The sequence below is a fragment of the Sarcophilus harrisii genome, chromosome 4, assembly GCF_902635505.1.
Source record: "Sarcophilus harrisii chromosome 4, mSarHar1.11, whole genome shotgun sequence".
Lineage (NCBI taxonomy): Eukaryota > Metazoa > Chordata > Mammalia > Dasyuromorphia > Dasyuridae > Sarcophilus > Sarcophilus harrisii.
Genome location: NC_045429.1, coordinates 130,444,352 through 130,460,003, shown reverse-complemented (window position 1 = coordinate 130,460,003; position 15,652 = coordinate 130,444,352). Strand labels below are relative to the sequence as shown.

Here is a 15,652-nt window from a genome sequence, read left to right as displayed (position 1 = left end):
CAGAGCAAGAGGTAGAAAGTGGAGACTGAGATAACAAATGGGGAGTGTGTACAGCAAATAGTATGCAGGAAAAGGATTGTCAAACATGATACTCAGAACCACCTAGATATGGCCATCTGTCAATCAACAGTCTTGATTTGTTTTTCTGTGGATCTCTCACTAAATTTTTACCAAATGTGTATACATATAGGATAAATACAGAAGATGAAACAAAATTTCTACTCTTAAGGAGCTTGTGTTAACATAAAATGATATAATTTTAGTAGTGTAATAAACCTTAGGAATGATTTAGCACTTGGTCATTTTACAGGCATGGAGCCTGACACCCAAAAAGGTTAAGTTGATTATCCAGTATCACACAACACAGGCACTGTGCTAGCACTGGGGATACAAAGAAAGGAAAAACAAACACAAAAACCACTCAAGGAATGCACAACGTAATGGAGGCGACAATAAACAAGAGACAGGATATATTGGGACTTGTCTCAGTGTGATCGCTCTAAGATTCAACAGGAATAGCAAAGTCGTCTTGTAGAAAGCGGCCCTTTAGCTGAGTCTTGAAGGAAACCGAGGTGAAGGTGAGCAGGAAAAGGATGCTCAGCCAGAGGTGTCCACAGTCAGGAGCTGTATGTCCTGGTGAGGAATTAATGTGGAATTAAAGGATGCTGGGATGGCTGCAAGGCAGATTGGTCCGAGAGGATGGTAGCAGCACTGTGGGTAGTACAAACAGAGCAGGACTTGAACCAGTTAATAGTAAAGCAAAGAAGCCATAATTGCCAGCTGTTAAAGCTGTATACATACTCACCACAGCATTTTAAGATAAGATAGTTGAAAATTATAGGATGGAAGCTCATTTATATTTTGCTCCTTCCACACTACTTGCCATTTGCTCCTGTCGCAGATAACCTACCACAGGGTATTGGATGTTGACTGTTTATATAGAGATAGAGATTAAACAAATATCATTTGTAAACAAATGTGTCTTTTCTTGAGAAAGGGCATTAAGTGAGAGGCATTGCTATGAATGTTACAGATTTATTTTAGAATATACCTTCACTGTCTTTATCAAGTGCCTCTCCCAGACCTTTCTCTTTGATCCACCAATTGTATTTATCTTCTGTTAACTTCAACTTTCCATTCTATGTTCATGTTAATTTGTTACAGCACCTCCTACTTTAAAGACTTTTCCAATGTATAACACCATATTTTTCATTTTCTTCTAGTCATAATAAGGACATCTTCTTTTCCAGCAGCCTTCCTATTTAACTATTGTTTCTTAAAAATCTCTTTTTCAGCATACTGGGGCTGAAAGTATAGTTCTGTTTGTTTGGTTTTTTTAAGACTATTCATTGACCCTCCTCTGCCTAAGGAATAAAATCTAGGTTACTACAAATTATCACAGATCTGTACAATATGGTTTATTTAAAAACAAAGAATAATGAAAATGAGGTCATTTTGGCAAATTTAATTAAGCATTTTCATCTAGAATAGATCTTATTGGTCTTCTATGAATATGGGTTTTCTAAAATGAAAAGATAAACCTTCCTGTACAATTTCCTTTATTTTCATGGAGATAATTATTGATTTTAAACAAGAAAGGTGGTAACTGGGTAAAATTGTTAGAAAAATTATTTTCTTTCTAATAATGCTTATTTAAAATGTTACAGGAGGTTATGTGGATCATCTCAACTTAAAATCATTCTTCATTTGTTTTTGTTTTTGTTTTTTAGGATGATGCATTGCAGCTGTGCAACAAAATAAGTGATGCCATTGACCAAGTAGACCACATATTCACATCAGAATTTGATACTGAAGTTGATGAGTCAGAGTCTGCCACCTTGCAGCAGTACTATCGTGAAGCCATGATTCAAGGTTACAATTTTGGTTTTGAGGTAAATGCAGAAAAATAAGACTCATGCTAGGGCTTGCACCCGGGGAGAAAGCCCATAATTAATTGTAGCTGAAACATTCTAAATTTAATTCTTAGTCAACCTAAAGCTTGGTTTTTAGTTTCCACTTGGCTTTGAGTAAATAACTGAAAACTTTGTCTATTGACATTTTTTTATTCTTTTCATAAAAAGGCAGGAGCTGGGAAAAAACTGGGGAATAAGATTTTTTTTTTTGTTTTGTTTTTTATAGCTTTTTATTTACAAGTTTATATGCATGGGTAATTTTACAGTATTGACAGTTGCCAAACCTTTTCTTCCAATTTTTCCCCTCCTTCCCCCCATCCCCTCCCCCAGATGGCAAGTTGACCAATATATGTTAAATATGTTAAAGTATAAATTAAATACAATATAAGTATATATGTCCAAACGGTTATTTTGCTGTACAAAAAGAATCAGACTTTGAAATAGCGTACTATTAGCCTGTGAAGGAAATCAAAAATACAGGCAGACAAAAATAGAGGGATTGGGAATTCTATGTAATGGTTTATAGTCTCCCAGAGTTCTTTCTCTGGGTGTAGCTGGTTCAATTCATTACTGCTCTATTGGAACTGATTTGGTTCATCTCATTGCTGGAGATGGCCACGTCCATCAGAATTGATCATCATATAGTATTGTTGTTGAAGTATATAATGATCTCCTGGTCTTACTCATGTCACTCAGCATCAGCTCATGTAAATCTCTCCAGACCTTTCTGAAATCATCCTGCTGGTCATTTCTTACCGAACAATAATTGTTCTTACCGAACAATAATATTCCATGATGGAATAAGATTTCTTTACCAAAAATATTTTTTATCTTGAGGAAATATCTGAATTTTCTATGAAAGTGGTCCACTGAAAAAGCTATTAAATGTACAGAATATTCTTTTAATCATATTGAATTAATTTGAACATTTTGTATAACATTCATATAACTAAAATTCCTGCAATTACATTTTTTAGGTTATAAAACTGTCACATGTTTATGTAGTAAAAATACATTAGTTAAATAATTTTTTACTTTTAAATGATAGATAATCTGTCAATGCAACTTTTGAGATTATTATTCATAATAGAACAGTTTCATGGTATAGCGCAGGGGTCCTCAAACTTTTTAAATAGGGGGCCAGTTCTCTGTCCCTCAGACTGTTGGAGGGCTGGACTATAGTAAAAACAAAACTTTGTTTTGTGGGCCTTTAAATAAAGAAACTTCATAGCTCTGGGTGAGGGGGAATAAACATCCTCAGCTGCCGCATCTGGCCTGCGACCATAGTTTGAGGACCCCTGGTATAGTGGATAGTGAACTAGTCTTAGAGCTAAGAAAACCAGAATTTAAGCCCTGTGATCCAAGGCAAATCACATGACTTCTTAGTGCTGTAAGTAGTTCTCTAAGACTACAGTTTGCAGGTAAGATGCCAGTCTTCATAGGCAGAAGAAGTTTCCAGAATTAATGAAATAAGAAGGCTAGTTCCCATTCCTAGTCATCATAATTCTACTTAACCTATTATGGATACCCTTTCTCAGAAATTCTCCTTATTTCTTAATTTAAAAAAATTCTTTTTTGTTTATTATTTCTGCTTATTTCATGAGAAGACAATTTATAATTTGTTAGTTTTCCTCCAAACTATAGTATTCTCAAGACGGTCTTATGTTTTAAAATATATAGATTTAGATGTAACCTTAATAATCAAATGAGATAACTTCAAAGCACCAAATTCTACTTATTATCATCTTCTCATTTTATACATAAGGAAACTGATAGCCAAGGAGCTTTGTTGATGTCTAAATTCACATAGCCAATTAAGTGGCATACCATGGTTTTTGATCCCAGAATCTCTAAATCTGGAAATAATGTGAAATCAATGGAACATATTGGACTTGGAGTCAGAAAAGAATTGGTTTCAAATCTGCTTCTGACACTTAATAGTTGGGTGGCCAGCTTAACTTCTCTGTGCTCAATAAAGGAATTGTGTAATTCATTCATTTTCACGTATACAGTATTAAAATGAGATTTCATAGATTTGAGAAGTAGGATTATTCTTTTTTACAAATAAAGTTAGCATTTGAAACCATTGTTGTATGAGGAAAGAAAAGTGGACTTGACGTCAGATAATCTGACAGCTAACTATTGGTTCTGCTATTTATTATCCATGTGACCTTTCACAAATCACCTAATCTCTCTGAACCTCAGTTTCCATATCTGTAAAAGGAGGACGTTTATTTTGTAATATGAACTCTAGTTTTTGTGAGCAATGTTCTTTGTAAACATTGTTTAAAAACAAAAGCAGTGTAATGTATATATCAAGTGTGTGTACACTTAGGATTTCATGTGTGTGTGTAATTACTGCTGTTTTTTCCTAATATTTCAGAAACTGTATAGTGTCTTTTGCCATTCTTGCTTTGGAAAAAAATTATCTCAAAGGTAATTGATAATAGTCTAAAAGGGTCAGGTTATAAGCAGGCACTTTTTAATAAAAAATATTAAAATGTTATAGTTTTATTATAGTTGTTGAAATCCTAATGATTTTTAATGCAATTTAACTTTCAGTATCACAAAGAAGTTGTTCGTCTGATGTCTGGAACATTTAGACAGAAGATTGGAGATAAATATATTAGCTTTGCCAGAAAGTGGATGAATTATGTGCTAACTAAATGTGAGAGTGGTCGTGGCACCAGACCCAGGTAATAATACTGAAGTGGATTTCTTTTGTTTATGAATCAAATAATAAGTTTATTGCCCATTTCTTAAATATTAAATGAAAATTGTTTATAGAGACTGTGGACATAAAAGAACCTCTTGATCCTGATTATTATAGAGAAGATAGTTGCTTCAAGATTTCATGTTAAAATAATTTTAAAATGTAATTTTCTTTATTTCCAATTGGATTATGAATAAAGATTTTTACATTTTCCCTTGAAAATATTTTCAGAATTTGACAAGTTCATTTTTGTGAAATTAATATTTCCATAAATAAATTAAAACTTTTGTTTTTCCTAGTTGTTTACTTGTAATTATTGAATTCTTTTCACAGGTGGGCAACTCAAGGTTTTGATTTTCTGCAAGCAATTGAACCAGGCTTTATTTCAGCACTTCCTGAAGATGACTTTTTGGTATGGAATTAATAATTTTAAAATGTGTAGAAATTAAGTGTTCTTTAAATATACTTCAGGTTTTTTGGCTTTGAGTCTGTAATGTCTTATTGTTTTCCTACATAATTAGATGTAATTACTTGGTGTTTTATAACTTTATACATATTCAATATTTGTCTTCTCTCATTTTATGCCATTATTATAACTGGTGATTAGATTAGGGTTATAGCGCGCATGTGTGCACACACACGTATATATCTTTTATAAAATATCAAGTTGCCACTTTGCCCTATAATATTCCAACTATAAAGACACTTGGTATTTACTTATAATGAAGAAGACAAAATTTAATTGGATAAATTTGATATCAGTGTTTAATTTCTTGCTAAATATTACACATTGTTATTATTACTTTCAAATTAAAGCAAAAACAATAAGAATACAAATATAGACATACACTTTATTCAAACTTAGAATTATATCATATAAAGAGCCATTTGTATGTGCTTAACAGTAAAATATACCTAAGTATGCAAGCAGATAATTACTAAGGGTAATAAAAAAGACTTTTTGTAAATGTGTGATTATTTCGCTCTTGTGTAATATACATCAGAGTAGTTAAATTGTAATATTTAAACTGCATTGCATTCATCTGTAAAAACCATATTTTTATAGGTCTTGATTTTCATTGAACTGAAAGAATATTTCTCAGGTAGCAAAAATATATTACTATACGAAATGTGGAGAAATAGGAGACAGAGATTGTTTTACTAAGCTAGATAAGATTGTTTTTTGAACACCACTAACAATGCCAGATTATTTCATAATACTTATATTGAAAATAACATATTTTCTCTCTTCTCCTTTGCTTTGATTTTTAGAGTTTACAAGCTTTGATGAATGAATGCATTGGTCATGTGATAGGAAAACCTCACAGTCCTGTTACAGGTCTGTACCTTGGTAAGATATAGCAGTTACCAGCAGGTCTTTGGAGACAGTCTAACTTGAGTGAATCAGATAATTTATTTCTCTGTCCTGTCCTTCACAGAGCATATTCAATTTCTTTAACATATAAAAGTAAATTGGTCATTAAAATATGTAGGAAAAATTTCAGTAAACATGAATTAATTGCAAAGATAGTTGTAGCAGTGGTATGAACAAACTTAAAAGTAAAAATCTACTGCACTACAAGTTTATCATTAAGTCCAAAGTATGACATGGTTGTTAAGCTAATTTAAGACTGCCTCATGAGGTCATTTATTAATACCAGCATGATAATCAGAATAATGGTAGTAGTAGTTTTACTGTGCTTGGTTCTTAAGACTAATCTGGCCCTCATGTGGACCTCATGTGGTTTTCTGTTTTAGATGCTCCATTTTCATGGGTTTATGTGGAATTACTATATTCCTATTTTAAAATATCTGAAGGACTCTCCTGTGGGAGAAGGAGGATACAAATTTTGTTTATATCATGAAATTAGAACTAGAATCAGTTGAAAAGAGTTGATTTTCCTTTTATACAAGGAAACACTTTCCAGCAGTTACAGGTGATGAGATGTGAGAGTATTTCTCCTGTCAGTGGAGGAATACAAATTAAGACTAGAAGAACCATCTCTGGAAATAGTTTATATAAAAGTATTTTAAACGTGGTAAGACTTTAGACTATGGTCTATGAAGACAGCAAGCAATCTGATGTAAGTTATATATTTATACATGTACTGTCATTTTAAACATTTTCATATTAGTCATGTTGTGAAAGAAAAATCAGGTTAAAGGAAAAACCATGAGGGAAAAAAAAACAAAATAAAGGTGAAAACAGTATACTTTGATCTATATTCAGTCTCCGTAGTTCTCTTTCTGGATGCAGATGGCATTTTCTAAACAGGTCTTTTGGAATTGTGTTCAATCACAATATTGCTGGTAAGAATTAAGTTTATCACAGTTGATCATCACACAATCTGTCTGTTACTGTGTACAGTGTTCTGCTCACTTCACTCAGCATCAGTTCATGGAAATCTGAAATCAGCTTGCTCATCATTTCTTATAGAACAATAATATTTCATTACCTTCATTTATCGTAATTTATTTAGCCATTCTCCAATTGATGGGCATCTACTCAGTTTCCATTGTCTTGCCACTACACAGAGGGCTGCCACAAATGTTTTTGCACATGTGGGTCCCTTTCCCTCCTTTAAGGTCTCTTTGGGATACAGACCTAGTAGAGACATTGCTGATCAAAGGGTATGCACAGTCTGATAGCCCTTTGGGCATAGTTTTATATTGCTTTCCAGAATGACTAGATCAATTCATAATACCAACAAAACATTAGTGTTTCAGGGGTAATATCAGTGTTATGTTCTCATTCATTCATTTGAATTCTTCTTGGGATTTACTTACCAGAGATATGGAATGACTTGCAATTTCCTTCTCCAGTTCATTTGACAGATGAAACTCAGGGGGCTAAGTTACTTTCCCAGAGTCACACAGCTAATGTCTGAATTCAGATTTGAACCCATGAAGATTCCAGGTCTGGTGTTTTGTGCACAGTGGTGCCACCTAGCCATCCTGTATACTGGATAATAAATAATAGTAACTGATGACAATTACAAAGTGCTTTAATAGCTAATTTTTTTTGATTTCTTAAAAGCATTTTATATGCATATTTATTTTTGAAAATAACCATTTGCTATGAGAGGGGTAATTATCATTTTGGGAAGGCAAAAGAGTACTGGGCAAAAAGTTAAGAAAAAGTTGGGTCGGAATCTTCCTTTATATGCTATATTTGGGACAAGTCACCAAAGTTTTTGAGCCTTGGTTTCCTTATCTGTAAAATTGTGATAAAAACATTTGTAGTAAAGCATTAATGTAATGAACTATAAGAGAATGTGTGTAAATTGCTTGGTAAACCTTAAAGCAATATATAAATATAATTCATCCTCATTTTTTCTGATGAAGAAACTGAAAATTATCTAAAATTAGACTGACCTAAAATTCTAGTAAATGGTAAAACTGCAATTTGAACCAAGGTCTTCTGATTCCAAATCCAGAGCTCTGTCAATTACACCAGAACTCAGTCTCTTAGCAATTTTCCAGATCCAGAAGGGTGCCAGATATGATTCAAGTATAAACATAAGAGAGACCTCCCAGGAGCATCAATAGGTACACATACACATCTATGCAGAGTGACCAGGAGATCGTTCCTGAGAAAACACAGGAACATCTGGGGGATGATATAGATAGGAAGTAGTAATTGAAAGAAGTTCTAGATGAGGGGAAGGTGCCTTTATAAAACTTTCTTAAGCAGAGAAAAGAATGTTGTCCTGAGGAAGTATTAAATTGGCCAGTGAGACGGGGCTGTAAAATTTAGAAAGTGGGATTGGGGCCAAGTTGGAAAAAGCAGTAAATGCCAGTGAGATGAGTTTGTGTTTGGTACTAAAAATTGATGGTGAGCTGGGGAGAGAGGTATGGTGTGACTTGTGCTACAGGTATATCCCTATCACATCTTACAGTATATTTTCAGCTTCTGGAAAGAGAGATGCAGAACAGACTCTGTCCTTATGAAAGAAGGAACATCTCTGTTTTATGGCTCTTGCCACCTAGACTTCAAGATAATTTCCCTTCCTGCTTTTTGTTTGACTTCTTCCCCTATATTTCCCTTTTCTACCAATACTTATTGGTAAGAACATTGCTATATGATGTTGATTATTTATAATTTTTATTTGTAGCTGTAACAAAACATGGCAAAAACAAACAAAAAAACCTCAACTATAAACCTTTGGCCCTTTGGAGGTCTGTCCTAATTCCTGAATTCTAGCTCTTAGTTATCTGATGTCCTCTCCCCACCCCACTGAGTGTACTAGGAGGTGAGGTGGAGTTTGAGTTTTCCCAAGCTATTGTGATTGCTCAGGGTTAGGTAACCTCAAGCTGGGGGACCCAGATGGGATTTGAAATAGGAAAGGGTGCACTGAGGGAATGTTAATGGACTGTAATAGTTGACAAGCAGCTGTGGTTGTGGTGGAGACAACCCATGAATGGCTTGAGTCATCTTCCTGTTGATTGATCAGATACCTTCTGGGATCCAGCCATACCTCCAAAAAAAAAAACCCTATAGTCCTCCCTTTGGAAATCAAAGATGAATTGCTATGCTTTCTTATATAGTGAATATTGCATTAAGTTATAGTGGAGTGAGCATTAGATTAGGAATTGTGATGCTACGTAAATACCTTTGTGATGAGGAACAAAATTAAAAATTTATTCCTTCCTTTGTAGACCTCAGCTTCCTAATTTAAAGGGTAAGGAGGCTGGACTAGATAACACTCTAGAGTCCCTTTGAGCCCTCAGATCTGTGATCTGATAACCTAGGTAGGTACTGCTACTGACTCACTCTGACCTAAGAGAAATTATAAACTCTCTAGACTTTAGTTTTCTCAACTGTAAAATCAGTAAACAAAGTTTTTCAAATCTAAAAATCTATATCACAAAAATAACATTTTAATGTTTTGTAACTTTCCATTTACAAAATGTTATTCATTGCAAATTTTAATAAGTAAATATATTAGTACTTGCTGTATATCTAGCAAAGAGTGTGAGGTTGTGTATAGTGGTATTCTTGATGTCAAGAAGCCCTGATTTCAGAGCTCATTTTGACCTGATCTCAGCTCTGACTTTATATCTCATCATCCACGTGACTGACAAGTTATGCCTTTCCTGGACCTGGCATGTCTTTAAATTAAAGGGACTGATTCAGTCCCTTTGTCTTCCCATGTCTCTTCTAACTCAATAGCTATGTTCCAATTGTGTATGCATATGTTTATGTATGTAGTTTAATTTTGTTTACTCTGTATAAAATTTGTTTTTCATTTACTTGACTGACCTTTTACTGTTGAATGCCTTTACAGTTTCCATTTGTTGTCTTTTTTTCACTCTAGCAGCTATACATCGGAACAGCCCCCGTCCTGTGAAGGTACCCCGATGTCACAGTGACCCTCCCAACCCACATCTCATTATCCCAACTCCTGATGGATTCAGGTATTTGGTGTTTCACCAGTCATTCGCATTATAAATCCTCTTTTATATAACAGGTTAAAACTAATGAGAATGCCAGATGCCTGCCTCTGAAATTTTATTTTTTCCTGCTGTTCTTTTTCATGTTTATTAGAAAAGTTATTTCTGTTTTCTTGATAGCTATAAGAAAAAGTGTTGAAATTTGAACATAGACAAGAGGTTTTTACAGATAATAAAACATTAATTTTCTTTTTTGCAAATACTCAAATAGTTTTGTCAGTGTGGGCAACTCTTAAGTAATGATGGCAAACATTCTTTGACTTAATTAAAGGAAGCTGTTCAAGGTGCCCAGAAATGATTAGTTCATAAGTATCAGAGGTGGGATTTGAATCCAGGTCTTGCTGACCCCAACTCCAGCACTTTATCTTCTATGCAGTGTTGCTCTATCACCTTGTGTAGAAATGGCTATTGTGTGTGTGCTTTCTAGCCTTTCAGCAATCTTTCCTTTTTCTTTCTTTAAAAAAGCAAATTAGAATTTGTATTATACAGGGAACCTTTGTTTAAAAAAAAAAATGGAAGAGTTAACTATATTTCTCTCTTTTTTGTCCTGATTTCCATGTGTGTTCTTCCATGGCACACTTCTAGACCACCAAGTGCGAGGTTAGAAAATATGGTACATGAAAGATATGACCCTTGAATGTGGTGGCATTTCTGCATCTTTTTGAATTGTGATCTTCAGTTTTAAATAGGCTAGCATTCTCTTTGCCAGTTGGGGACTGATTTTAAAAGCACAGTGATTTTTTTTGTTGTTGTTTAAGCCCCTTTTAGTGAATTTTTTTTAAAAACTGGGAAATTTTTTTAGACAGAACCAGTCTGTGAAATGAATCTCAAAGGGAAATCTCATATATATATATATAATTTTATATTTATATGACACACATAATTATATATATTTACATAATATATATATATATATATATATATATAAATTTTTTTTTAAATTTCCAGTTCTCTTTTACATTTGCTCATCTTATTTAATTTCAAATTAAAAAACAACTGACAACCCAGGCCTTTTTCCATTTGTATTTCCTGAAGTTTTCCTTCTTATCACAGCACTCGGAGTGTGCCTTCTGACGTGCGGAACCCATGCAGTGCTGCTGCCAGTCGCCCCGCCCCAGCCGGCAGCGACTCCGCTCCACTCAAACCTGTCAGCAATACAAATGATAACAGGTAGTTCCACCCCACCAGTGTCATCTCTGTTGCCATCCCAGATGCAGTCTGCTTTTAGTTGACATAAGGTGTTTAAAAGTAGGACTTGCTTCAGACATGGGATATGGACTTCTGGTTGAGGGTCTCTTCTAGTCTTCCTGCTCCTGGAAGCTGCACAATTTCCCCCCCCCCCCTCCCCAGGATAGGTAATATGGCCACTTTTATTTCTGACAGGGTTTGATAGGAACACAAAAGCACTAAATTATCTCCCAGTAATCACTCTAGCTATACCACCGAAGGGGAAAGAATATTTTTCAGTGTAAAGTGCTTTGACATATTGGAAGAGTTTCCTGCTAAGTAATGTGGAGATTTCAGAGGAATTCTTTAGTTAGTATCTTTAATTAGTTTCTTACCTTAGAAAATTTCTTCCCCTTTGAATTTAAATAATTAATGATGAAGAATTTAATTTACTAACTAGTAAATCACAAAATAAACTTAAAATGTAGGTTTACTTTTTCATTTGCTTATGTTGAATTGGGATGTATTTCTTAGCAAGTTTCAGAAAAATATACAAATCTTCTGAATAAACAAGTAAAAATAAAGCACATCATAATTTTACCTTAAGTATCTCTTTAGTAGTTATTTTGTCATATTTTAATTTTAATCATAAATTTTAAATACAGATCTCACCACTTGTGTTCACCATGTATATAGACTTAAAGATAATTGATTTAGCCACATCTTCAGCTTTAGAAAGGGGTATTTACCTTCGCAGAATCTTAGTATGGAAAGGGATATGAAAGGAAACAAATATAAATATTTGTTTCCAACTATTCCCTGAGTAGTAATTCAAAATCTAATTTTGAATTAAAAAGCTTCATTGTTGAGAAATGAACTATCTCAGAAATAATCCTTTCTTCTAAAAAAATGTATCCCCTAACAAAACTATTTAGATTCCTATAAAAGGAGAAAAGAATTGTTGTGTACTCCTTCACTTCTAGACACACTATTTTGATATTTTTAAGACATAGTGCATAACTTCAGAATCTAAAGTGGGCTGAAGAATTAGCATGCTTTGAAATTCATATCCAATTTTCACACAAACATTTATAGCTTTTGATTCAAGTTAAATATTAAATTAAACAGCATTAAATTTCTGATGCTAAAAATAATAAAAATTTGGTACAGATTACAAGTTATGTTAAAAAAAAGATAAAAGTTAACTTATTTAAGTAAAATACCTATTTTATAAATGATGGAACAAATAAAGATATGGTTAAAAATAAATCATTTCCCCACAATGTACTGTTAAAGCTTGTGTATATTTTTTCCTAGTCTAATATTTCCATCAAATTAAATGATAGCTTTTTTGAAATAGAAAAGCTGAAGTAATTTCTTACATGTGAAAGAAGCTCATGATTTTTTCATTAAAGGGCTTTTTTACATAGGTGGTGATATTAAGTAAACATAAAAACCAAAAAAGATAAGCTTGACAATTGTGCATACAATTTTATATTTGTGTGTGTGTGTGTGTGTGTGTGTGTGTGTGTATTTTTTTCCCTATATGTATAGAATGTAGGCGACAATGACTGAACCCCTTCTCCAGTTTTGGGCATAGCAGTTTTAAGATGTGATCACTATGCAGTGAAATTTTAAAAGGCATAAAGATTTATTTGATCCCTATGGATATAGTGCTTTAAAACATCATTAGGTTTATTCTAACCATTCTTTCAAACATGTAATTCATGAGATATTAAGCTTTAATCATTGACTATAGAGATTTCCTATTATAGTGAAAACATCTATGAAACTTAGAGTTGGAAGACATTGAATTTTAAAAAGCTTTTATAGGATAACATTGTTATCAGACAATTTATATAACTTCTTAATGTACTATTTTTATTTATTCTCATGTATTTGACTCTGTGGCATCCCTATATATGGAGGTAGCATATAAGAAATCATAGGGAACAGAGAAGCTAAGTAATTTTCTTATGGTCATTTAGTTGTATTGCTTAGGACCAGATCTCATGTCAGGCTATTTACTCTAGTGTTTTCAACCTGGTTGGTGGAATAATGACTGTATTACTATGTGGCATTTACACCTGGGCAAAGTTTTCCAAAAGCCCAGTGAAGTAGATCACATAAATATAGTTACTTCCATTTTCCACAAAACTACTCTAGTAATCTCTTTCAAAAGATCTAGGGAATTTGGAAATATTTGATTTATTTACAACAGATGCTGTGTATTGGGGTTCTGATAAATGAAAAATAATGAGAAGGACTCTGAAGTATCAGAATTTTTGAAAATCATTGATATAAATGATATTCCCTTTAGCCCACTTGCTGTTTTATGTGAAATAAGAGCACAAATGCTACCATACTTCATTAAATTCCTGTCAGCATAGCATAGGACCCTACTCTTAATAGTTCCCATACTTTCAGATTCTGATGTAGTCTATCTTGTTTTGTTCTCTTTAAATTTTCATATGAACATTTATCTTCATAAATACCAATTTAATTTCTTTTGAAGCAGTCGCTTTGTGCGTTTGATAGTTTGTTCTGAACAATAGAGTAGACTGTCCTCTTGCACTTCTGCTTTGCTATCATTTGTTACTATTTTTCACATGTATGCTTTCATTGTCCTGGATTCATCTTTGAGAGAAATCTGTTAGATCTTCCTGTCACTGACTCTTAATCTATATAAAATTAACAAAAGTGATGTAGGTGGCATGGTAGCATTTTTAAGTATACTGGGATCAAAGCAGTTTTCTATAAGACAGACTATTTCATCAGGATTGTTAGGTGACACAGAAGAAAAGCACAATTTAGATGAGGCTATTGGGTTCTCTTCACTTAGAATTAATATCCTTATGAAAATTTCTCATAGCTTAAGTGTAGGAACTACTGAACTGATCTAACTCAGTGTTTAAAATATTGAAACAGGGGATCCAGTGTTCCAGAAAATGATCGTTTGGCCTCGATAGCTGCTGAATTGCAATTCAGATCATTGAGTCGACATTCAAGCCCCACTGAGGAGCGAGAAGGTGAGTATTTAGATATGTTATCCCATTTTCAATTCTAGCAGTCCTTTTCAATATTACATTTCTTGTTACCTCCTAATAAAAGGTATTTGGGGAGGGTAATTATCATTGAAGTAAAAATTGAGAAGAGACAACAAGATGAAGTGCTGTCTTTCCAAGAATGAAAGTGCTTAAAATTGTTTCTACTTCTTATATGCATGTTTTATCATCATACTTTTTTACACAGTTATTTCAATTACTGAGTTTTTGTTGTAGTTTTAAAATGTCAAAGTGACACCATCTAGATCTTTGATAACATTATCCAAGAAAAGATTTTAAAAGCTGGGTTATTTGATAAACAGCAGTCCAATATTATTAGGACTTATAGAGGAAACCAGTGTTAGTCAGGGGCCAAAGATAGATTTAATTTTGAAATCTTGTGTTTTGTCGTTTCTGTGATAGCACTAACTATACTTTTGTGTTCATTGTACTTCTAATTCTATAACCTACTGACAATTCGTTAGTTTGATCACTTTCCAGAATTGATTCTAGGGAAGGTTTTATCATTCTTAAGTCAAACTTAGTTGAAGCTAAGAACCAGTCAGGAGAAGTAATGTCTATTAACCAATGCCATTCAGGGTTTCAAAATTACTGTTATAATACATATTTTGATAATTATTCATATACTAGAATTTTGGTCAAAAATATTTCTTTCAGAGCCTTCATACCCAAAAGGAGATTCAAGTGGGCCAACACGAAGAAGTTGGGAGCTTCGGACTCTGATCAGCCAAAATAAAGGTAAGAAAGAATATTGCATTTCATATTCTCTTAGCATAATCTTTAAGTGTAAGAAAAAGTAATTGAATTAAAATGTGCTTTGGTTTATGTTTTTTTTTTTTTTTAAACCCTCGTAAAATTCTTAAAAACAAGACTTTTAAAAAGTTAAATCTTCCCCCTAAGTAAAATGTCTACAAAATATGCCAAGATATAGGAAGAAGGATTGTTGCTCATTTTTTCCCGTAATTTAAAAAAGTGATGAACAAATTTTTAGAATACCTAGATTAAGGGATAAAAAATATAAACTGTTTTTCATTTCTTCTCTCAAGCAACCAGTATAGATGATGACACAAGAAACATACCAATTGTCTCATTATCTTTTTATATATATATAACAGCCATATGACACTTTAAAAGGCAGTAAGGATTTTAAGAAACAGAATGATTGTCAAAGGCTCTAGATATAGTAAAAGGATTTCAGTGGAATCAGTGGGTCTTGACAAAAGGATAAGACTTAGATAAATGGAAATGGAGTTAAAATTGACTAAACATTTAACAACCTACTGTGTAAATTACTGTCCTAGGTATTGAGAAAGCAAAGATGAAAAATGATAATCCCTATC

The 15,652-nt window shown here is 33.2% G+C and overlaps 1 protein-coding gene across 8 annotated transcripts in view; it reads left to right on the top strand.

Moving 5' to 3' along the window:
• The window catches only part of MAP3K4 (mitogen-activated protein kinase kinase kinase 4), a 124,289-nt gene that overhangs the window by 89,845 nt on the left and 18,792 nt on the right, over positions 1 to 15,652 (top strand). For 2 of the 8 annotated variants that reach the window (XM_031937521.1, XM_031937528.1), the window contains exons 12-19: positions 1,731 to 1,892; positions 4,476 to 4,609; positions 4,960 to 5,038; positions 5,899 to 5,977; positions 9,945 to 10,044; positions 11,134 to 11,250; positions 14,176 to 14,276; positions 14,970 to 15,050. In XM_031937521.1, the coding sequence (XP_031793381.1) occupies positions 1,731 to 1,892; positions 4,476 to 4,609; positions 4,960 to 5,038; positions 5,899 to 5,977; positions 9,945 to 10,044; positions 11,134 to 11,250; positions 14,176 to 14,276; positions 14,970 to 15,050 (853 nt within the window). The remainder of the gene's footprint in view (positions 1 to 1,730; positions 1,893 to 4,475; positions 4,610 to 4,959; positions 5,039 to 5,898; positions 5,978 to 9,944; positions 10,045 to 11,133; positions 11,251 to 14,175; positions 14,277 to 14,969; positions 15,051 to 15,652) is intronic. The other 6 variants (XM_031937524.1, XM_031937523.1, XM_031937522.1 and 3 more) reach the window with 6 other exon arrangements.